The following is a 23,117-nucleotide window of genomic DNA, read 5'->3' as shown; positions in this document are numbered from 1 at the left end:
CAATATAGTTATCAGACAGGTAAGGAGCTATAGAATGTCTACACATGCTCCTAAATTTATCCAAGGCGCTGCCATTACATGTCATCACACTTTCCCAGAAGTCTCAACTATGTGGAGAATTGTATCAGTAGCACTCTGCACATGCTTATAGGGACTGAGTTCATTGGCCAGTCCACAGTTACAATTGTATATGCAAAGTAATATAAAAGACAGCCTGATGAGACATATATGACTTTAAAATGAGGTGCCAGTCATATATTCGAAGTGATAAGCAGCCAAAGTACTACAATGCTATCCGCAAAATATTAACCAATGTAAGGGCTCTGGCATGTTGGTCTGATCCTCTATAGGTCTAACTGCCACTCACCTTTAGCTGCTAGAGATGATCAATTTTAATACTGGATCAGAGGAGGAAAAGGTAGCCAGGACCACTTTATAGAAAAAGAACAGTTGCAGAAGATCGAGAAAGCTTGTTCCATTTGCTGACTGCGCCGATGGAGAGGGGCCTCATACTGATAAGATCATAGTTCCTCCAAACAGATTTATACTAATGGCAGGCAGTTGTAGCAAGTAGTGCCCTTCATATTCCGCCATAGCTACCAGGCCTCACCACCAGTGCAGACCCAGGTAGCCTGTTATATGGAGGATCCTGTAAAAATCACTGACATTTCTGAAAAATGAGGAAATAAGGAAACACAAGGACACATTTGTGCTCCAAGTTGTTTGGCAAGATATGAATAATTTTAATAACATGGTCCAATGCTACTGAACATTACTTGATGAAAAATCTTAAGACTTAACCCCCTTTTCCCAGTTTTGTGGCTCATCTCACTGTCCAATATATGTCTGTATAATATTAAAAAACCTAGAAGGTCAGTTCCAGTATTCTTGAAGTTTTCAGGTTAATTCTTTAAACCTTTGAGATATAAGCAGTGAAAATGACATTAATATAAACTTCTGCAGTTTGACTATGTTAAACTCTTCATTCCTCAAAGACCGATTTGAGGACTAAAAAGCAACATCAGTGTCATGAATAAGTATTGAGGAGGTTCTTAAATACTCAGCCATGCATTTCCTATGCATTTTGGTGGGGTTTTTTCCCGTATGACGGTCATATTTATATAATTGGATAATTCAAAATTCCTTGGATTCATTTTTTAATCTTTGTATTTGAACTAGACATAAGACATATTGGAATGGTTATAGATTGCAGAATTCTCTTTCTTAAACATCTCTAGAATGAAGAGACATCTGGGGAAAAAAGGGTATGAAACATGGCTAAAACCAATCTTGATCTTCTCCTCACTGTCTCCCCACTTTGAAACACTTCCTGCCTCCCAACCCCATCAACAGAATCATAATCTCTCTAGTCACCCAGGCTTACAACTTCAGAGTCATATATAACTCTACCTTTTTCTTCATCCCTTATATTCGATTAAGTGCTATCATTGACATTTATTCCTTTTATTTGTGTCTGAAATCTTTCTCTTCTTCTCTTGGGAAGCCACCATGCTTGTCCAATCCTTCACAACGTCAGGCCTGGATTACCAAAACAGTCTCTGAGCTAGTCTCCCTGACTTCAGTGTCCTCCCACCTCAATCCATCCAAATTAATCTTCCTAAAACAATGCTTTCATCAAGACATCTCTTTATTCAAAAACTTCCATTGCATCCTGATCAGATTTGAATTCATCTTAACATTCAAGAGTCTCCCCAACTTAGCACAATTTAACCTTATTTTCCACCACTTCTTGAAATGAGTATGCCATTCTAGTGAGGCTGATCTGTTCACTGATTCACTGACTGATTCACTGCCTCCATCCCACCCCCACCCCCACCCCCACCCCCAAGTCATTCTATACTCATTTGAAATGCCAAATCTTTGTTCCTATAGTTTCCCCTTCAAGGAATTTTCTCCTGTTTCCTCTGCCTGGACAAATCCTATCTATCCTTCGAGTTCCAGCTCTAGTCTCACCTCCATCACTAAGTTCTCCCTACTTGCTCCAATTCATATTAATTTATTGATTCCCTCCCCGCTTCTCTGAACTCTTACCTGTATTTTTTGAGCACATTGCTCATTTTGGCCCTCAGTCACATTACTGACTTTCACTGAAATATAATTGTTTGATGTATTTGTATCTTCTTTCTCCAACTAGAATATAAGCCACAGGAAGGCAGAACTACATTTAATAACTTTTATGTAGCCTCCTCAGAGCTTAGAACAGTGCTATGCACATATTATACATTTGATAAATATTTGTTAAGTGAATGAATGAATTCATACACACTGTCATGGAAGCAGGAGAGTTAATTTTTCTATACAAGTGTAGAGAAAGGCAGCCTGGCAATATGGGATAGGACAGTTTTGGAGGCAAGGAGACTCAGGTTCAAATCCTGCCTGTGACTTACTATCTATGTGTACACAAGTTGCTTAATTTCCCAACACCCCAGGCAATGCTCTAAGATGATTTATGGAGATTTGGGTCAGTGGATGGAGCTTCCACACATGAAGTTCTCTACACTGGTGAAATCCCATGTCTGAATCAGGAAAAAAAAATCTCCGGACTATTATAGACACTAGAAGTGTCTATCTGAAAAGTCAGAATGAAAATGAAGCAAGAATAAATATAAACTGGAGGTATGCGTTTCTATAAAGAAAAATCTTTTTTTTCATCTACCATCCCTTCAATGTCCTCAGCTTAATGACAACGAATATAAGCATTCAAGTAAACACTGGCACACAGGAGAACTGGTGACTTTTCCCTGAGCTCTGCATTGTTTCACAGAAGGACATTATGAATTTCAGAGTGGAAAAAGAATAGAGCAAAGAATAAAGACACAATAAAGACACAAGCCTACTTGCTGGGATCCATCTACAAATACAAGGAGTGCTAAAAATTACTTCAGGGCTAAGCTCTAGTCACTCAAGTAACAGCCCCAATACCTCTTGTAATGGGAGGTCAAACTCAATGCAAAAGGGGCCAGTTGGTTTCCTGACAGATACAAACACTGGATATAAACCTTTATTTGACAAGTTTGACAACCAAAGAACAGTGAGATTACGAGAAGCTTGGACGAGCTTCAATGTCATTATACAGCAAAATCGCATACACCAAAGTACAGCTTTGTAAGGGGAAAGGTTGAGAGCCTTTCCAAACACATGGAGGCCCAGAGCTCTGAATCAGCCAATCACCTGAGTCTCCAAAGCATAAGCTGTTTCCAGGGGCATCACTGAAAGTCCAGTTGGCTAAAACTTCATCCAGAGCTGTTCTATAAGATCCAAGGCATACATGAGAAAATAGGATGCTTTCTGAAAGCATGTCCATTAAAAAAAACCCATCAAATCACAAAACTTAATATTAACCTCCTGGTAGCTAGAGTAAGAGACAAATGTGACGATCCAAGTGTATGTCAAAATAGTATTGCTAGAAGAAATTTCAAAATAAAAGGCAAGATTAATTATTGACACCCCCACCCATTGTTTGATTTATTATAGCTACTACAAAGAAAATTTGATTTACTTAGTAGCTCTGTGATAGTATATGGCTGAAAGGGAGTTGAGATGTTTTACTCTCTAGAATACCACAAAATAGATTTCTTTAATAATTTTTTTTTAGAAAACCTTGCATCAAGAGTGTGAGAATATTATTTATTCCCTTTCTAATTTATTGCATGATCTGACAGAGACCAGTCAGGGAGGGAAAAGAAACTGAGACAATTTTTTTTTAAGTACAAGAAAACAACCACACTTAGAGTTCATATTGGCTGCCCTTATTCCCACGGGGCTTTGGTTCACTGTTCATGGATCCAGAATTGGAGATACCCTTAAGTACTTTTTTTTTCCTCCCTCTGCGACTATTTTGGTATATGATCTGGCTGAGATCAAAGATCGAAAGTAGCTGGGAGCTAACATAGGGGTTTTTTTCGTCTACTGAAGATGGAATATTTTTTTCTACATAACTTAAAGAGAAGACTGGTTAGGGAGAAAATACATTTTAGTGAATTTTGATGCAGAATTGGGAAGGGGGAGGATGAAAGCAAGTGACAAAAGAGTGATTAGTTTGGCAGCTGTGATAAGAACTGGTGTTAGCTGCTAAACTTCCCCCCCCCACCTTCTTTCTCCCTCTGAAGTTGTAGGTGACATTTCCCATTCTTATTGCAGAGCTTAAGAAATGATTATATTCCTTGAATTTGGAAAAACAAATAAATGTGGTCAATCATGGTGAAGATGTTCTGACATTCAGTAAACATTTGTTAAATAACGGCTAACAGTACTGTATTACTGTATTAGCACTTGTGTGTAAGGTGGAGTGGAATTAGAAAAAAAGATGTCGTGTTGCCCAGTCTCTGAAAGCTTATTCTTTAGTTGAAGTAATGGCTGAATTAGTGTTAGTCTAGTTTCTTTGGGGGCCGTATAAGTACTTTAAAAAAAAGTTTTATTGATACCTCTTATCTTTATGTCATTATCATTTCCCATCCTCCATCAGGTTGAACCCTCATTTGTGACCTCCATCACCCCCCCAAAAAAATACCCAGTTAAGCAAAAAAAAAAGTGATGTAGTAACTTATCTGACAATTCATACAATATTCTGTCTTAGTAACTCCCTACCCCTCTGTCATGAAGTAGGAGCTATGTTTCATTATCTCTTAAGTAGGACCTCCTTGGTCTTTTGACTACTTAAGAGTTTAATTTCCCTTTAGTAGTCTTTCCATTTACACTGTTATAATCATTGTAGGTATACGTAGGTAGTGATGTGGACCTTGCACCAGGCCTAGAGTCAAGAAGACCCGACTTCAGATAGGTCTTCAGACACATACTAGCAATGTGGCCCTGGACAAGTTGCTTTAACCCTGTTTGCCTCAGTTTGCTCATCTGTAAAAGGAGCTGGCAAGAAAATGGCAAACCATTCCTGCATCTGTGACAAGAAAATCCCAAATGAGGTCATGAAGAGTTGGGTATGACTAAACAATGGTCACTGTACATATTATTCTCTTGATTCTATTTATTTTGCTTTGCATCAGCCCAAATATTCTTATGTTTCTAAGTTCCTCATATTTGTAATTTCTTACTGTGCTATACATATTCTATTACATGTTTACCATAGTTTTTTCAGCTGTTCCCCAATTGATGAGCACTTACTGTTATTCGCTACCCCAAGGAGCTCTACTATGCATATTTGGGCATAAATTGGGTCTTTGTTTCTGTCTGGAAACATATATATTTAGCAAAAAAAAAAAGAAGGGCTCGTTTCTGATAGTGAAGAGCAGTTACTTTTCTAAACCATCACAGTTTTGCTTATTTCGGAATGCCCATTGATCCAAAGATCCCACTACTGGGTGAGCAAATACTGCAACGATACCACATAGGAAGAAAAGCCCCATGTATTCCAAAGTATTTATAGCAGTACTTCTTGTAGTGGCAAAACAACAACAACAATAAGCCAAACCCCACAAAATTCCAGAAATATAGTGGATGCCCATTAATTGAAAAATACCTAAACAAAATATAGAATAAGAATGTGATAGAATTTGTCTTTCTGTGAAAAAGATGAAGAATATGAAGAATTCAGAAAAAAAAAACACCGGAAGATTAGAACCAAGAAAAGAAGACTGACAGATAGAGATAGAACAAATATTTGTTGAGGGTTTACATTCCAGCCATTGTGGAAAATACCAGGATGAGGATAGAAATTCAAGCAGGACAGTCCCTGTCCTTTAGATTCTTGTACTCTATTTGAGAATCCAACACAGAAAAGAGAGATGAGAGTGGCATGCTGTGGAGATACATAGGAAGCAGTGTGGAGGCCAAGTTCCTGGCAAAATAAGGGGAAAGCTTACCTATCAGTGCTGGGAAATGCAAATGTGGAGTCCGAGTGTGAGGCAGGAGAAATAAAGATGATGGTCAGAAACTCTTCATTAAAACAACACTGAAAGGCTGCTAAAATCAGATTAATTATGGTTGATCCTTGAGAATAAATTATGAAACACATTCTTCTCTTCTTGGTAGAGATCGGTGGGGGGAGGGAGGGAGGAGGCGCCTATGGAAAGAGAATGTTATATTCATGGTCAAATGTGGTTTCTTCAGTTGGTTTTATTGAATTATTGTTGTTGTTTTGGGTTCACTGGTGGAAAGTGATTAGAAAAAAGGCTAGTGCAAAATACAAAAGGCATTGATAAAACTTTTTAAAAATCGTATTATTGAATGCTCAGAAAGCAGTTGGGCACCTTTATGAAGTTCAATGTGTTTATGTTCATTTGTCTTACATGATTAGAAACATAGGAAATAAAATAATCTCTATGAACTTGATCAATTCTTGGTACAGAAAATTTCTGATTTCATTTGATATATATAATAATATGTCATAGCTCAAGTCTTAAGTAATATCTGGCTACAGTGAAGAACAATTAGCAAATTAATTAATCAGGTCATGTTTACAATGTTAAGATTAATCACTTGTTTGTTTTAAGTGAGATAGTCTGCTTTCATTAAAGCCATGAGTGCCCATGAACAAATGAAAATTAATTCCACACATATGTTTGAATTTTCATCTCTAATTTCACAAAAGAAATCTGGTTTCAGATAACTCTTTCTTTCATTGACATAAAATTAAGGCATAGAGATATAGTTAGTCTAATTAACAGTTTTCATCTATATACATGTAGACAACACTCAAAAGTATAGATACTATTCTCATTACATTGTCAATTATTTTTTCCCACTGTGGATATACATTATTGCATATACATGGTTGGGCACAGTAAGATATTAAGAACATATCTCTGCCACCTCTTCTCTATCACTCAACACAGGAAACAGAACTTGGTTCCTCCATATTTTAGTTCCCCTAAGTAGTTCATGACCTTTCATATTGGCGCAAGGCCCTTGAATTCAACTTAGCCAAGTCAACCATGGCACCCTCAACCTGGGAGAAAGTAAAACTCTTTTTCTATACTGCTTGGAAAATATATTCCATTGGATATCTGGAGCCAGACCAAAGCCACTTTCTGGCAAGTGTTGTTGATGACAGGAATATCATATTACTCAGGGTATTGAGGTAGCTTTTCAATTATCTTTGTGTTGGTTTGCATATATCTTCTGAATGTCAAATATATGTATTTATATAAACAGGTAAGAAAAGTAAATGTGTTAACACCACGATAAGAAATAAAATATGTGTTCACCTTTTCATATGAACCCAGGATTTGTAGCTATTTATTTGGTTGGAGCAGTTCTAGTCAGGGAGTTCAAATGCTAAGAGTTTTCCTGTAGTGTAAAATTATTCTTGGCTGTAATGTCTCTCTAAGGAGCTGCTCTAATTAATGCAAACCACTCTAGATACTACTTAATAAATACTAAGCCTCTTCTAAATGGCACAAAATTAAGATCCTTTATTTAGTAGTGCCTATATATGAAATTATGGGTTTGTACTTGTGAAATCCATCCAGTACATTGTATGCATTTCAAATAGTATGGGGGGGAGGAATGAAGGGAGGGGAGAGAGAGAAGGAGAGGGAGGGAGGAGGGGAGGGGGAGAGAGAGAGAGAGGGAGAGAGAGAGAGGGAGAGAGAGAGAGAGAGAGAGAGAGAGAGAGAGAGAGAGAGAGAGAGAGAGAGAGAGCCATAACATTAGAAAACCCAACCAGAGCTTGGGAATAATTATTTTGCAATTCAATTCACAGTTCTTTTTGTATTGTATACCTTAGTAAACTATGTCAACAAAGAATACTCTGGGGAAGAAATTAACTATGCAAATAAAAATATACGTGCTGCAAAGCACAATGCAGAATCCCCATGCTTCCAAAGGACGGATATGTAAAGAATTCTTTTCAAATGGTAGTTTAATCTGCTTTAATTAATGTTCAGGGTTTGTCCCTTCAGAAACCTACAAGTACTTTCTTTTCTGCCATTGATAGATATAGGAGGAAAATGGATTTTTCAAAATACAAAAATTTAACACTCTGTTGTAAAAATACTCTTTCAAATCTCCTTGGTAGGCTAATCTTTGCAAGATGGTTAGTGTGGTTAAGAGACAAACACAAATTTTTTTAAAGATTGTGTATGGTTAGTAGAAAGTAAGGGTAGCAATTCACAATAATAAGGGGACCAACTTTCTTCAAAATCTTTTCTTTATTTACATACATGACCATCCCTCCTCCGCTCCCACCTCAAGAATAAGAAGAGGAATACTCTGGGGGGAGACTGAATTTTAGAAATCTCAAAGCTGGGGTATAAATGCTATTAACATTTCACATAATCTGGGAGCTCTTGCTGACCAGGCACAATTTAAAATATAGCAGATAATCGGACACATGTTCTTGGTGGCTGATGCTAGAAACACCTTCTCTAGCATGAGACAGTCTGTATTCCTCTTACAAAATTGAAGACAAATATATTTCATACCATCTATAATTATGAATCCAAGGATGAAAAATAGAGCTTTATTTTTTCCTATCCAGCCTGCACTGTAAAAATAAACAGCTATGTACAGTCTAAAAATTACCTCCTAAAACCTGTAAAGATAAATTAAATACAAGTATCAATCCTTTAAAGCCATATGAAGATCAGAATAGGCACATTCATACCTATATAATATATATACATGTAACACACACATAGAGAGAAATAGACTGAGAGACTGAGATGGAGGGAGGGAGGGAGAGAGACAGAGAGAGGAAGAGAGACAAAGAGAGGGAGGGGGCAAGGAGAGAGAGAGAGAGAGAGAGAGAGAGAGAGAGAGAGAGAGAGAGAGAGAGAGAGAGAGAGAGAGAGAGAGAGAGAGAATATCACCTGAAAAATTCTTGCCAAACCTTCAGTACTTTCACTTACTTTTTATACGACACTATTTCAAACACAGCTATCCAGCAGGGCAGGGCGTATGGAAGGACTGTGTGTGTGTGTTCAAATTAAATATTTCATTGCTCACTTCTATAAAGGTGAAGTTATGAACTGAAGTTTCAAATCTATCTGGTGTGGCATGGATGTACATACTGTCAAGGGAAAGAAGAAAACTTCAAAGTTCCTATTCTAACCTGTTTGAAGTAAAGGTAGAAAAGTTGCCTGTACAAATCAAACAAAGCAAAGAATTAGGAAACATCAGTGTCAGGGGAGGTGGAGTTATAAACACATATACATATGTGTGTATCTACATACACATATATTTATCACATATATGTGTTAAATAAATTGGAATTATCTCAGACGATGGATATGACATGTACTACTCTCGGTAAATCCTCACCCCCTCTTCCCATTCCTCAAGCCACCTTCTTCCCCTCCCCCATTTTTTCTTTCCAGAAGACAGAGGATGCCCGATGCATCTTGCACTGTAGTGCAAACAGACCCCAAAAAGGGAGGAAGATAAAATGAATTTAAATTCCAAAGGGGTTCCAGTGCTGGTTTCCTAGTCCCCGAGTCAGCAATGTGTTTGTGAAAATTCAGGCTTTTTGTCTCTTAGAAAAAAGGAGCTAAATCTACATCGGTGGCCCAGTCTCGGTTTGCTATTCTTTGCATTTTCTATTCAAGTGAATGAGAGTGAATGAAGTGGCCCAGGACCTTTTATTTGATCTACTCACTTGCATAAAGTGACAGAATTCTAATATATTTGTTTAATGCTCTTCAATGGGCTTTCACTTTCTTGCTTGCAAATGAAGCCTCCGTGTGCAAAGTTTTGTTCCCCTCTGGCTCAGGGACATATTTCATAACTTGGGCCGAGGTTTGAAGTGATCTTGAGAGGAGTTTTAGCCTCAAAAAGTGGGAAATAAAGAAACAGATGTGAAGTTATTGTAAATTCCTATAGTGGGCTCTGGGGCTATTGTGAGCCCACTGCAGGCGGTCCAGAGCCTCTCCCTTTCATGCTGTAATTGAAACATATTAATTAGATAATTTGTTGTTAGTTTAAACGAAACAAATACATCCCCTTCAAGGCTTCAGAGCCAGTGGGGTGGAGATTTTTTGGTTGTTGCTTTAGTTTTGTTTTCTGGGGATGTCCATGTGTATGTGTTTTAAAGTTTTATTAATGACATTTTATTCAGACTTTAAGAACTAATTCTTGGAAAAATTGAATCCCTAGTCCCTTCTGTTCCCTAGAGTGATAATTTACAAAGAGATCTTTCTGTTTGTAAAGGTATAAACAGCAATCTCCCCCTCCTCCCTCCCCTGCATAGACTAATGTAAAGACTCTTTTTCTTCTTTCCTCACCCTCCCCCAGCCCAGCCAAGCACCTGACCAGACTTGGGCTCCCAAGACACAATCACTTTTCTCACAAGTAATGCAAAAGGAAAAGACACACCACCAACACGGCATTAGTGTAATTCTAGGGACCATTCTCCAGGACTAGTTCCTATTCCTGAAAGTCTTGAGGCTTCACACACACACACACACACACACCCCACCACCACCACCACCACCACCATCACCACCAATAACTATATTATAAAATGAGTAGAGGATCGTTTTAAAATACCTTTCAGCACCAACCAATGTTAGAAAAGTTTCTCTAGCTAGAGTCCCAAATCAAATACCCTTTGGTACTCAGTATAGGACTGGTATTAGCTTTTCTTTTTTGTACACACACACACACACACACACCCCTCAGTGTTGTCTTTTCCAGTTTTATTTCAGATCTGTGTTTATTGACTTTGGACTTGAGCCAAGTAAAGAGATTTAACGAGACAAAGCAGTAAATTGTAGTCACTGGAGATATGAACTCGCTAACTTGTTGGTGTACTTTAGAAAAACAGGTCTCATTTCCCAAGGCAGGAGGAAATGGATGCTTACTTCTACCTTTGGATTTCTGGTTGCAGTTAAAAACAAAACAAAACAAAACAAAACAAAAGAAACTGCCAGCCCATTTATTACTATATGTGTGCAGAATCATCTAACCAAACTGGGATAAGTTTTTTGTTACACAAAAGTTGTTCTATTTCCTTGTGTGCACAGTAACACAACCAATGAACATAAGATTTTTTAAATCTGAATTGAAATGTCTTTTTTGATGGATTTCAAAACTATGTTATCCTCTCTTTCATATTCACATGGAATATTGTTTATATTGACATGCCTCTTCACATGCTGTCAATAGAGGGAAGCTAAGGGTGAATCTGCTAATGGGAACGTTTACCTGCTGAAAATCTCCGGAGATAATTTTTTCAAATCACCAAGGCCCCAACTGTGGCCACTTCACATGCCCTCTTAACAGCCAGGGGATGAACTCAGGCAGTCTGTATTCAACTTTTCTGAATTTCATGAGATTAGTATTTTCCTAGAGATATTCTTCATTTGGTTTGAAGGGAACTGTGGGGAAGTAAAAGGCACTTAAGGAAAATGTAGGTCATTTCTTGTTTCATAAAAGTTTTGAGAGTTTTGTATTCCAGGGCCTAATAAGTTTCCAGTGCTTCTTGAGCTGATCTTGTTGATATAATTGTGGGTTGGACTTGATGAATGAATTCGGTTGTCCCTTGTCTGACAAGCTTTAGTAGCTTCATGCATTTTAATCAGTCCAATGATTCATTTATTTTCCACCTTTTTTTTTTTTGGCTGTGTGTGGGATCCGTGCTTTTAAAAATTGGTTGCAATAGGATTAATTACTCTATGTTGATCTTAAACTTCTTTTTTGAAGTACACTTCTGACTAGCTGATAAGAACTGATTTTTTTTTTCTGAAGGCTATAGAAAAGTCCACGTTATATTACATGTGTTTTCCATGTGGGAACTGCCCTACATAATTTTGTTTGATCATTTAAAATAGTTATATATTATGTCTCATAGTTTCCAAGAATGTAATTCTCAAATATCAACAAGCATTTAAGCTTCGTCTTGTAAGTTTATTAATTGAATACACATCCATCTCTCAAAATATGGCAATACCTTCAATAAAATTTCATTCAGCTTGGAGTCATAAATTCCATATGATATTACCTTCAGAATCTAGAGAAGTGAAAATATTTGGAATCAAACTCTTAGGGGAGCTAACATGCATTTCTTGAGAATTAAGTTCATTAAACATTGTTTTTCCAGGTAGAGAATTAATCTAAATACTTTTGGTCCAAAGTGGGTCATTTTTTTTTTTACAAATGCATTGAACTATTTGGGCTATTCTGAAAAAGAAAATCTCAGGGAGTATGATAATTTATTTTAAAATGATATTTAAATTTGACTTTGACTTGGATGCATAAGCAGTAAGTCTGAATTTACCCTGATAAAATAGCTACACTGCCTCTCTCTGAAGCATTTTTTAATCTTTACATGCATATTATTATACATATCTTGACATATCTGAAGATAAATACCAAATAGAGGAGAAACCATGTACCTTCAATGACTTTTTTCTTTGTTACACTTATGTACTTGTGCCGTAAAAGACAAGATCTTGTAGGTATGAACGCCTTTCAGAGTCTGCCTGAAAAACATCTTTCCCAAAGGTTTAAGTGCAAAGGTGGAAGGGCTTCAAGCTACAAACAAATGAGAAGTGGGAAAGACATTCTGCATCTGTATACCCCTTAAAAAGGGTATCTAAGAATCTACATTTCTTAAAATGTTATTATTTGGGGCACCTATTCAAAAAGACAAGAAACTAATTCTGAGTTTACATATTTTAATGAGAAAATATTATTTGGACTAGGTTCATAATTTAACATAGACACTTTTTTATCCTTTGTTTTAAAACAGGCATGCTGGGAACAAGAACATCAATATTTTAAATGTCATGCTTATTCTGTACAGGAAGAAAAAAAAGGAGATTTCTTTACAGCTCTGATGACAAGTTTGTTTTTTTTTTTTAACTTAAGTAGTTCACAGCAGAAAAACAGTTCGGTTTCCAGCAAACTATCTAAAACTAAGGGAATATAGCCAACGAAAAGTGCATTTTACACAGTTTATCATTCCTATTCACAAGCATGTACATCCCTTTGCAGCCCTTTCGGTTTCTAATAAAACAGAAAGCTTCTAATAAAGCAAACAGAAAGACTAATCTTGTAGGAGAAATCTCCAGTGATACTCCCCCCACATCATCTTACCAATTCACTACTGCCGCTAACTCATCAAGGGTTGCCCTTGGCTGTCTTCTTATTTGTGGTTTTATTTCATTTTAATTTTATTAAGCAGTAAAATAAATAGCTTAAATGAGCTCTAAGGAATCAGAAAAAAGTTGCCATACAAATTAATTTTCCCAGCTTCTCCTGCTCTAACCCCTTTCTTCCAAACCACCACGACAAAAATGGAAAGTAAACGTTGTGTTTACAACTGGTACTTGTAAAGTGGGCCTACCCAGCCTCGGGCTACAGACTCAAGTTCACTATTTACATTTTGACTGGAGCTTTGTAAACAATAAGGGGTTTGTTTATTTGTGTTTTGTTTCTCCCACCCCTCCCCCACTCACTTTGGACAGGTGTCCAGCCCTTGGCTTTCGTGCTTAGCCCTTTCTACTTCCAACACTCCAATGCCCAGTGCTCCTGGCTGGAAAAATGGGGGAAAAAAAAACACAAAACAAAACCCAGAGCCCATAAGCTGGAGAGAACTGGAGCCAGCCATCGAGCAACTTCGGTGAATTTACTGGCTGCTGTTCGGGAAGCACTGAAAAATGGGTGACCGTGGGAGCGGGCCGGGTGGGGGGAGGGGCGGGTTGCGCTGAGTGGGAGTTTGGGGCTTGATCGTCCCATCCCTAGCTCTTGGTAATACATAAACTGAGGCTCGAGACCTCAAGTGGCCTGCCCTGCAGCCTCACCGCTGAAGGTGTCTGGTGGTGGCGCGCCCAGAGTAGGTGCAGGTAGAAGAGAGAGTAGAGAGAATCTACTCAGAAGCTGTTTTTGTTATTTCTTAACTGCTGACTCTGCCAAGAGGGGGACGTGAAGGAGCTGTGGAGAGTTAGGGTTCTGCAGGATGCCTGGGAGTGGGCAGCCACTTGCTTCTCTCCTACCCCAAGGTAGGGCGGGGGGGGGGGGGGGGTCGGGGAAGCGGATAGATAGAGGGGAGTGACCCAACTTCAGCCCTTCCCCTCCGACGGGGGATGGGCCACGAAAATTCCTGCACTCCCAAAGGCGCAGAGTTCTTAGACTCTACCAAGTTTTTGTGTTGTTTCCTTTTCTGTCCAAAACAAAGTTCTAGAAGCCCAGGGCCCGGACGGAAGGGAAAGGGGAATGGTCAGAGTTTCAACCCTGGCGCAGCTAGCCTGCAGTCCGTTGAAATGGGGGTCTTTCGTGGCCGGGGGGGGGGGAAGCTGGGGATGGAGGAAGCAGGTGTGGGATGGGTGGTTAGAAGATACCCCCGAGAGACTCAGAAGCGGTGACTGTGTGTGGCTAGGGAAAAGGGAAGAGAAGCAGGGAGGGGGTAGTGGGGCCCAGCCGCTCCGGGTCAGTGCACGGCCACAGAGTGCAAGGCGGAAGCCGGGCTGGTGAGAGTCTCGCTGGGGGTGGCGGGGCTGCTTTGGCTGGTCGCTGTCTGCGAAGATGTGGGGCTGAGTGAGGGGGGCGAGTTCGAGAGCAGCGTGGGGATGGGGGCGGGCAAGGCGGGCAGGGCGGGCACAGCAGCTGGCGTAGGCTTGATGGGCACCGGGATGGCGGGCAGCGTCTGCCCTCCGTGACACAGAGGCTTCAGTGGTACCCCGTAAGCGCTGTAGTCGCCGCTCGCCATGGAGATAGGGGTGGCCGAGTCGATCATGCCCGAGCCGTACATATGGGGCCAACCAGTGCCCAAGGAACTGCCCATGGTAGTCAACTGGTTCGGGAGGGGATAGGCAGCGGGCACTGGCTGCATGGCGGAGAAAGCCAAGCCCCCAGGCATCTTGTACTCGCGAGCGATAATATTCTCGATAGCGAAGGGATGCTTAAAGCCCGAGGGCTGTGACACCCCACCCAAGTTGTAGGCGGCTGCGGGCATTTGGGGCAGGTGGGTGCCCGAAGCTGCCAGGGCGCTAAGGCGCAGCTTGGCCTGCTGCTGCAGGTACTGAGCCGCGTCGGCCGGTTTGCTGGGCGCCAAGTGGTCGGACTTGAGCACCTTGAAGCGTTTGCGGCGCCGCAGGAAGCTGCCGTTCTCGAACATGTCCCCGCAGCTGGGGTGCAGCGCCCAGAAGCTGCCCTTACCGGGCTGGTCTGGCCGCCGCGGAATCTTGATGAAGCAGTCATTAAACGAAAGGTTGTGGCGCAGGCTATTCTGCCAGCGCTGTGTGTTCTCCCGGTAGTAGGGGAAGCGGTCCATGATGAACTTGTAAATTTCGCTCAGGGGCAGCATCTTCTCTGGGGAGCTCTGGATGGCCATAGCAGTAAGCGAGATATAAGAGTAAGGCGGCTTCTGGTCGCTGTACGTGTTTCGGCCCGGCCGAGGCATCTTCCTCCTCCTCCTCCTTTTCCTCCTCCTCCTCCTCCTCGCGGGCGGGCTGGCAGGCTGCTTCGATCTGCCAGGGAGGGGAAGGTTGGGGGAGGGGGTAGATGGACAGACACCTCGAGGTCAGCGGGGCCGAGTTACAGGACTACTTGGAGGTGGGAGGGGGAAAAGGGAAAAAAAAGCGGGGACACAGTGAGTATAGGGTAAGGGAAAAAACGGGGGAGGGGGAAAAGAGTACCAACCCCAACTGAGTACCAACCTCAATTTAACCTAAAGATCCTCTTAGTCAATCTGACCCGCTCGGGACCTCAAGCTCCCCAAAGTAACTTTGCGTGCTGCGCTGATTGGTGCCTGAACAGCAGCAACCCGGGAAGAGAAATGAAGGCGAACCCGGGAAGGGGGCCCAGGGACTTGGAGGTGGGTAGAGGGAAAATTGGAGACGGAGGGCGAAGCCTGGGCAGTACCCACCTTAAAGTTGCTCGAAGTTGGTCGTCCGCATCCGGGATGCTGCCCCCGGGGCGTCTGTTCCCAAAAGCCCAGCAGCACTAGCGCCTTTCTGTTAGGCTCGGCGCTCTGCTCGGCTGTGCTGCGGCTCAGCCCCTCGGAGCCGCCCAGTCCCCGGCGATCTCCGACTCTGCGCTCCCCTCCCGGCGGGCAAGCTCGGCTCCAGTGACCACTGGCGGCGGCAGCAACTGAGCCGGGGTTGCAGCGGGAGCTGCTCTCTCCTTTGCCGCGATGCTGAGCTAGGTAGTTGCCTCCATGTCCTTCCTGTAACCATCTGATAGTTTTATGCGGTGACAGGAGCAGAAAAGACCCCTGTAGAGGCGCTTCATTAATGTGCCACTTCTTTGCTATCATATGACAATCGCCTTGGGAGGAGGAGGAGGAATGGAAGGGGGAGGAGGAATGGAGGGAGGGAGAGGGGGCTGGAGAGGGAGGGGGCTGAAAGAGAGGGAGAGGAGAGAGAGAGAGGCATAATCTGGTTTCATTTACACCTATTTACATGGACACCTTGGGCCAATAGAAATCATTTCCATTTGAAGACAAGGCGAGGGGTGAAAAGGCTCAACAACCGGAATTGAAGTGGGATGGCACCCCCAGTCTCAGTTCGTGTGAAGGTATGCAACGGCCCTTCTGTGGACTGCGCAGGGAGCTTAGTCTGCGATTCACACTTACAAATGGAGCTACTGAGCAGAGCGATGTTTGACATGGAAATTGCTTGGCTGTGGTATTCTGTTTGTTCTGCATTGTTAACTGATTTGTATTGTTGGCTAACTTAAGGCAGGGCTTTTCCTTAACGAGAGACTTTTCCTTTTGCCCAATCAAACCGCGTTCATGGCTGTTGCAAGGGTGATTATAATGAAAATGCAATACTTTCAGTCCTCACTGAGGCCGGCTGAAGTTTGCATTACCTTCTGTTTCCTCTGCCATGCAGAATTTGGTGTGTCGCTTTAAAAAAAATCTGATGGGGTTTTATAAATTATATAATTAGATTGGACAGCCCTTAATAAGAACCCATTTTGCTTCTAAACGTTTTGGTCAGGTTAAAAAAAAAATTAAAGCAGTGTAACTGTATATTACTTGCCAAACTGTCTGCTTTAAAATTACTCCGGTAATTTGATTTGACACTAGAGTTGTAGATGTCAGTTCAATGCAGATGGTATTCTAACCAGGTGAATTCCTGACTGTTTTCCTGTGCTCGAATCAACCTCCAGGGACTTAGAGGTTCCATTTACCTAGTTGTTTCAAGTGTTAGAGGATTGAATCTCCCAGTTTGCATTTTACAGCCGGAACTTTTCTGGGTTTTTCCCTCCCTTCCCTGGGAGGGGTTATTTAGGGTCTCCAGGCTACATGAAAATAGAGTCCTGAAGAAAGCCATCAGAAGTCCCATAAAACCAGCAGTAGCTTCTGAGGCTTGCAAAGAGAGAGGAACAAGTTTTTACTTTTCGGAGGGAGGGGGGACGGAGGCGAATGTGAGTGCTTACGGAGATATTTAGTGTGGAGATTTCTAGCCTTTATCTGGATCGCTTTCTCAGGGGAATTCAATTATGTATTTTTTAATCCATGTAGAATAAACGTTAAATCAACGTCCCCGCGTGCCCTCTGATTATCTATCTGCATGGTCCCCTGGCATTGCATGACTTTGAGGTTTTAAGAAAAATTTGTCCTTTCCCCTCCTTTAAAGTCCAAACACAAACATTTTTCAAGTGTTTTAGAGAAATGTAGGGAGAGCATACACAAAAATGTTGACGTTTTAATCTCGGCAAATTTTCCGATGAGGTGAAAGGGCTGATTTTGGCTATCATTAAGAAGATATTCTAGACTTCGTAGACACCACACACACGCACACACACCCCCTTAACTCACCCCCCCATTAACAACATTTTCGGAGGTGGTCAATAACTCACCAAAACGTAACTTAAACACGATGTATTTAGGAGATTAAACAATTTCATTAATATTGAAATGGCTCCCGGGTCTGAGCTGACTCGTTTGAAATGCAAGCGCACGTTTTTCAATATTAACAGAAGTACTTGAAGAAAAGAATAATGTCACCTTCTTAATTCAGTAAAAATAACCGGGAGAAGGAAAGAGACATGGGAGGGGGGGAGAGAGACAAGAGGGGGGAAGGGAAAGTACCTGACCTATCCGTCCCTGTACAGTTTGATGATACCAGAAAGATGATTCTTTATATGTAGATGAACCACCTAGACATTAGTGAAAACCGCATTTAAGCCACCGTCCCTGGGAGTACTTACTGGAGCCGAGCTCTCATTAGCCTTATAACAAGGCGAAGCGAGTTAAATCGTGGTGACTTGTTCAAATCGGTTTTTCCGGGATGGGAGGCAAAACCCTTCCCTAGGGATCCGGAAAAGTCAGGTCTGGGGACTAGTGCAAGCACACTTACATTTCCCAGAATTTAAAAAAAAACCGAACCATGTACCTATTTTCCTTCTCCATAAAAAGACCGCAGTTCTCAGAGAGAAAGCACTGAAACACATTCTGAAGTATAAACAGGGTTTCACGACCTTTTCCCTCTCTTCTTCCGAATGGGAGTATAGGTAGATAGGCCTGTTAAGGCACTGGTGAATGTCATTAGCCTCCTTTTAACACCACCACCACCACCACCACCACCACCACCACCACACACACACACACACACACACACACACACACGAATATAGATGTATAATGAACAAACTATAGCCATTCGGTCAGTATCTTTAATTGCCTGCCAAAAAAGGCAATTTTTTTTTTCTGAAGGGGGCAAAAAAGGAGATACGCGAATGATACTTATATTTGGGGACAAGGAACAATATAAGTGTGACAAGCAGGAAGATTTTTTTTACATGAGTTTTTAAAAATTTTAACAACTGTCATTTTATTGTCTTGCAAAGGAGCATTGTATAGCTATTTAAATCATTACTCAAAGAGAAAATTAAATTCATAGAGTGGAAATGTTGAGGTATTAAAATGCAAGTTGAAATAAATCTTTTTCCACATTTCCTGGAAAATTGCAACCACCAACCTTGGGGCCATTGATAACCGAAGTAGGAATCACAGTTCTGGAAATATTTGAAGTTTAGCACACAAAGAGAGAACATACATGCCTTTTTTTATTCATCCATAAACATAATGAAATAAACCCAACTAAACGTGAGGAGGTATTCTCAGATTTAGAACATAGGTTTTGCTAAATTGTATCAGATAAATCCTCCTTACTGAAACTAAACAGAGTGTGTGTTGGGAGTTGGGGGTGGATTTGAATACAATTTACAACATCTTAAGACCAGTATTATGAAAAAAGGGGAGGGAAATGAACAGTTTCCAGAAAGCTTGAAAAGTGCATCAGTGCCTATTGTGGAGAAACCCAAAACAAACAGGAGCTTTTAGGGGATAAATTCAAATAGGAGGCTTAGGGGGGGTATTGGGAAAACTGTATAAAATACACATAAGTCAATTATATCAATGTGCAAGCCAAATGGAAATCTATTTCGTGCAATAGCCATTCATCGCTTCCATGAAGCCCACCAAGGACCACCTTTCTGCTTGGAGGGTTCGCAATAGCCTCTTTTCCCACAAGCTGGACCACACACGGTTACAGATTTGGTAATAATTTATGCTAATTTCCCCCCATAAATCCACAATTCGCTTCAGTGGCACCCGGGCTGTTGAGGGAGTAAAAAGGAGACAGAGGGGTGACAAATACAATATTGATTTTTATTCCTTCTGTTTTCAAGCAGGTGCGTGAGTGGAGGGATGGGTGGGGAGGGAGCACTTTCTCATATTAAAAACACCAACAATCACAAGCTAATACCTCCAGTCCCCACAGTCTAATCGAATAACCTTCGCTATCTTGTTAATATTTACAAAACACTGGGGACTGGGGGGGGGTGGTAAAGTACCAACTGACTCATTAGGGTTTCCTAGGCTGCCAAAACAATACTAAGTCTTGGTTTGGAAAGTAAACTCTGCTTAGCCCAAGCAGACTTTTTAGCTAAGCCACTCCTGCCTCCACCCCTCCCCCGTCTGTGTCTCTGTCTCTATTTCTCCCTGTCTCTCTGTGTCTCTGTCTGTCTGCCTTTGCCTGTCTCTGTTTGTCTGTCTCTCTCCTCCTTCCCCCGCGCTTTCCTTCTCTTGCTGCCTCCTTCACTCCTCTCCCTTTCCTACCTAGCACTTTTGTCTCTAATTGGCAGTGAAAAGTTGGGGATGAAGGGGGTAGGTAGAAAGATACTTTTTTGTCTCCTTCAGGCAGGGGTTTACTTTGCTTCTTTCTCCCGTCGACTCTCTCCACCCCACCCCACCCCCTTCACTCACCCCCCAGCCACTTCTTCCCCTCCCCCTTACAGGCCAGATTCTGCGTTTACCAAAGTGATCTTGCTGCCTATGGGAACTAGAGCGAACGCACCAAGGTCTTTGTCCCACCAAGCATTCTTTATCAAATCTGCACTTTGGTGGCGTGAAACTACTTAGCTTTTCTTTCAAAAGGATTTTGTTCCCGGAGTATTCAGCACTAAAACAAACTCCCACTGCCTGTCAACGGTCAATTAAAAACCATTCCTCTGAATGTCCCAGAATCTATATTTGCAAAAACAAAATAACTCCTCCAGAACTCCCAGGGCCAGCTCCAGCAGGTCTCTCAACCCTCTTTTGGATCAGTCACCCCTTCCCTTCCACTGGTCAGTGGCTCCACACGCAGCAGCCGTTGATGGCATCTTTGCCTTCTTGCTTTCGGTTTCTTAAGGGACGGAGAAAATCTTCGCTCTCTGGTTTTCGCAGGCAAAATTGTGCCCCAGCGGCACAGATTTTTAAGAGCACTTATTTCAAGGAAATGCACCATGCTATTGACTTTCTTGGGTTAGGTGTTACAGTCCTAGACCTTTCAAAACTTTAACTGACAATTAAGGGTCTATACAGTACATATATTTTTATTATTTGATATGAAAAAACACAATTTTTAAAAAAGAATCTATGAGAATACATACATCAAAATTCTATCACAAGACTAGAGTGCTCTGATTTTCAATTCACATGATTTTAAAATTTCTAAAAGTAGAGAAAAATCTATTCAAATAGGCTATATAAGTGGGAGGGGTCCTCCAATCTAGCTCATTTTGTTACATTCTATTTGGAACATAAACCTGGGTGCATTTGTTAAAAATGGGGTTTGGTTTGGTTTTGGGAGGGAGAAAAGGGAATACTCTTAATAACTGACAGCCGAGTTTCTGAAAACAGCTTATTCATTCCACTTCTGGGTTCCAGGCAAGTCTATGATCTCCACTTCTGTCTATACTTTTGCTCTGTCGGGAATGGGGACTGACATGACATAGGGGCGGAATGAGGGGCTCAAACTTTACTCCAAGCCAGGTGTTCCCCTCATAGACATGCATATTTGCCTAGGGTCTGTTTTGCCTTTTGTGGACTGGGCAACAAACTATCTACCTTGAGAGAAAGCTATGTGCAACTCTATAGGGAGCAGCTGGGTTTAGACGAGAAGGGTTTCCCAAGCAGCTCCCAAAGCTTGGCCAGCTTAAAATGACCTATTCCCCCTCCTTCCCCCTCACCCCAAGCAGAAAACAAATACTACTTAATGTTAGGTGTTGCACTCCTAACACTGCACTCCTTCCAGATTAAGTACTAAAATCTTACTATTGTGTATGCTAAATTCCAACACTTGTAAAGACTCTGCCACCTAGGACAATACCCCCTCTTCAGAAAGTTTTTGGAAAAAGAAAAGTTGGTCACTTCTTGCTGTAGCTGGGTCTGGGACCTTTTAGTTTTAAAAGCCTTGGTTTCCAAATAATGTGCCTTCATTTCTTTGCATGTAAACACTTCAATAGGTTTGAATTGAGCATTACAAACTCTCTAACTGTATTTGTCTAAAAGTCATTTGAAGGGGTCTTTGGGGTTTCTTGGGGGGGGGAGGTTAGGAGGCTGAGACATCCCCATGCACTTTGGTCTATGTTGTTTTAAATAGAAGTAGCATTTCTAAATCTTTTTTTTTATTTTATTGTAGGAAATATTGAAAATGCCACCTTAGTATTGAAGGGATTAACTTGCTTTTCTCCCAGCCCCTAACTCTGGTGTTAAGGCAGCAGTAGATCAACTGTATAATGTGTGCACTGTTTGGTCATTTGTACAAGCAGAACAAAGGTTGAGCTAAGCCAAATTGCATTGCACTTGTGAACCGAGTCCCAATGTGAAGTATCTTTTACAGCAGGGGGAATGAGAACAATTTCGTGTATGTCTAAAAGGGAATAACAAAGCCACTTTCTAGAGCATCTCAAAGTGAAGTAGTGAGGCGTGACATTCCCAGGGTGAGAAGGGACAAAAGCAGGGTCAGCAGGATGAAAAAGAGAATCAAACAGCCACTTTCACATGTCTGCCCTCAACTGCTGCACCTCTCCATAATAGGAAACAAATGTTGTAAAAAGGGGGATTGCTCCCATTCATTCAAAATAGCAAATGATAGCTAAACAACATTGTCAAAACTGAATCAACTTCTGTGCAGTACCACCCAGAAAAAGGTATTGTGTTTTGTTTAAGAGTGGGGTGGAGCAAGTTTTTTTTTTGTTTTTGTTTTTTTTTTATGGAAGAAAAATACCCTATACTTTTCATACTAATTTGCAGTGTCACAAACTTTTTATTTGTTCCTTCAGATTGTTATTATTTTTAATGGGGCTGGGCGCTCCCTTCTCCCACTAAGGAAACATTAATTCTCTGGAGTGATTGTGGGCAGAAAGAAGCAGCTTTTAACTTACAAAGTGTTAAGAGCCTCCAAACTAGTGTTTTAAAAGTATTGCCTTGGGTTAACTGCAATGTCGTGTGAAGCAAATTCTGCCACCTCGGTTGCATGCACCACTTTTGAAAAACTTTTAAAAACCACTTGTGACGTCGATGCGAATCACCATTATGTGTGAAAGCCCTTCTATTATTTTATTTTTCAACAGAATGAAAAAGGAGGGAAATGGAGGGACTTTAAAAAGCCAGAACCCTTGGCTTTGTTTGGGATATTTGAAGAAGAGAGCCTAACCAGAGATAAATGGTAGGAATATGTTTTCTTAATGGCAGCAGGAGTTGACGACTACGTCAGCTATCAGATGTAATAACTCGCAATGTTCCTGGCAAGGTTAAAACTATTTGATTTTTTGTGTTGGGCTTTTTGTTTTTTGTGTCTCTCTGTCTCCTGCTGCGCCGCCACCCACAAAGCTTTTTTTTTTTTTTTAAATAAAGCAAGCAAGAAAGAAAGCGACTGATCCTTCCTAACCTCCCCCCAACTAAGAATAGCTATGAGGCAGCTCCA

The 23,117-nt window shown here is 41.3% G+C and overlaps 1 protein-coding gene across 1 annotated transcript; it reads right to left on the bottom strand.

The window, feature by feature from the left end:
* Nucleotides 1-14,344: 14,344 nt before the first annotated feature.
* FOXB1 (forkhead box B1) lies at nucleotides 14,345-15,316 on the bottom strand. The gene has a single exon (XM_036734267.1). The coding sequence runs from the start codon at nucleotides 15,314-15,316 to the stop codon at nucleotides 14,345-14,347; it is 972 nt and encodes a 323-aa protein (XP_036590162.1).
* Nucleotides 15,317-23,117: the final 7,801 nt, after the last annotated feature.

This window comes from Trichosurus vulpecula, chromosome 8 (assembly GCF_011100635.1).
Source record: "Trichosurus vulpecula isolate mTriVul1 chromosome 8, mTriVul1.pri, whole genome shotgun sequence".
Classification (NCBI taxonomy): Eukaryota; Metazoa; Chordata; class Mammalia; order Diprotodontia; family Phalangeridae; genus Trichosurus; species Trichosurus vulpecula.
The sequence above is the reverse complement of the archived record's forward strand: the minus strand, read 5'-3'. Positions and strand labels throughout refer to the sequence as shown.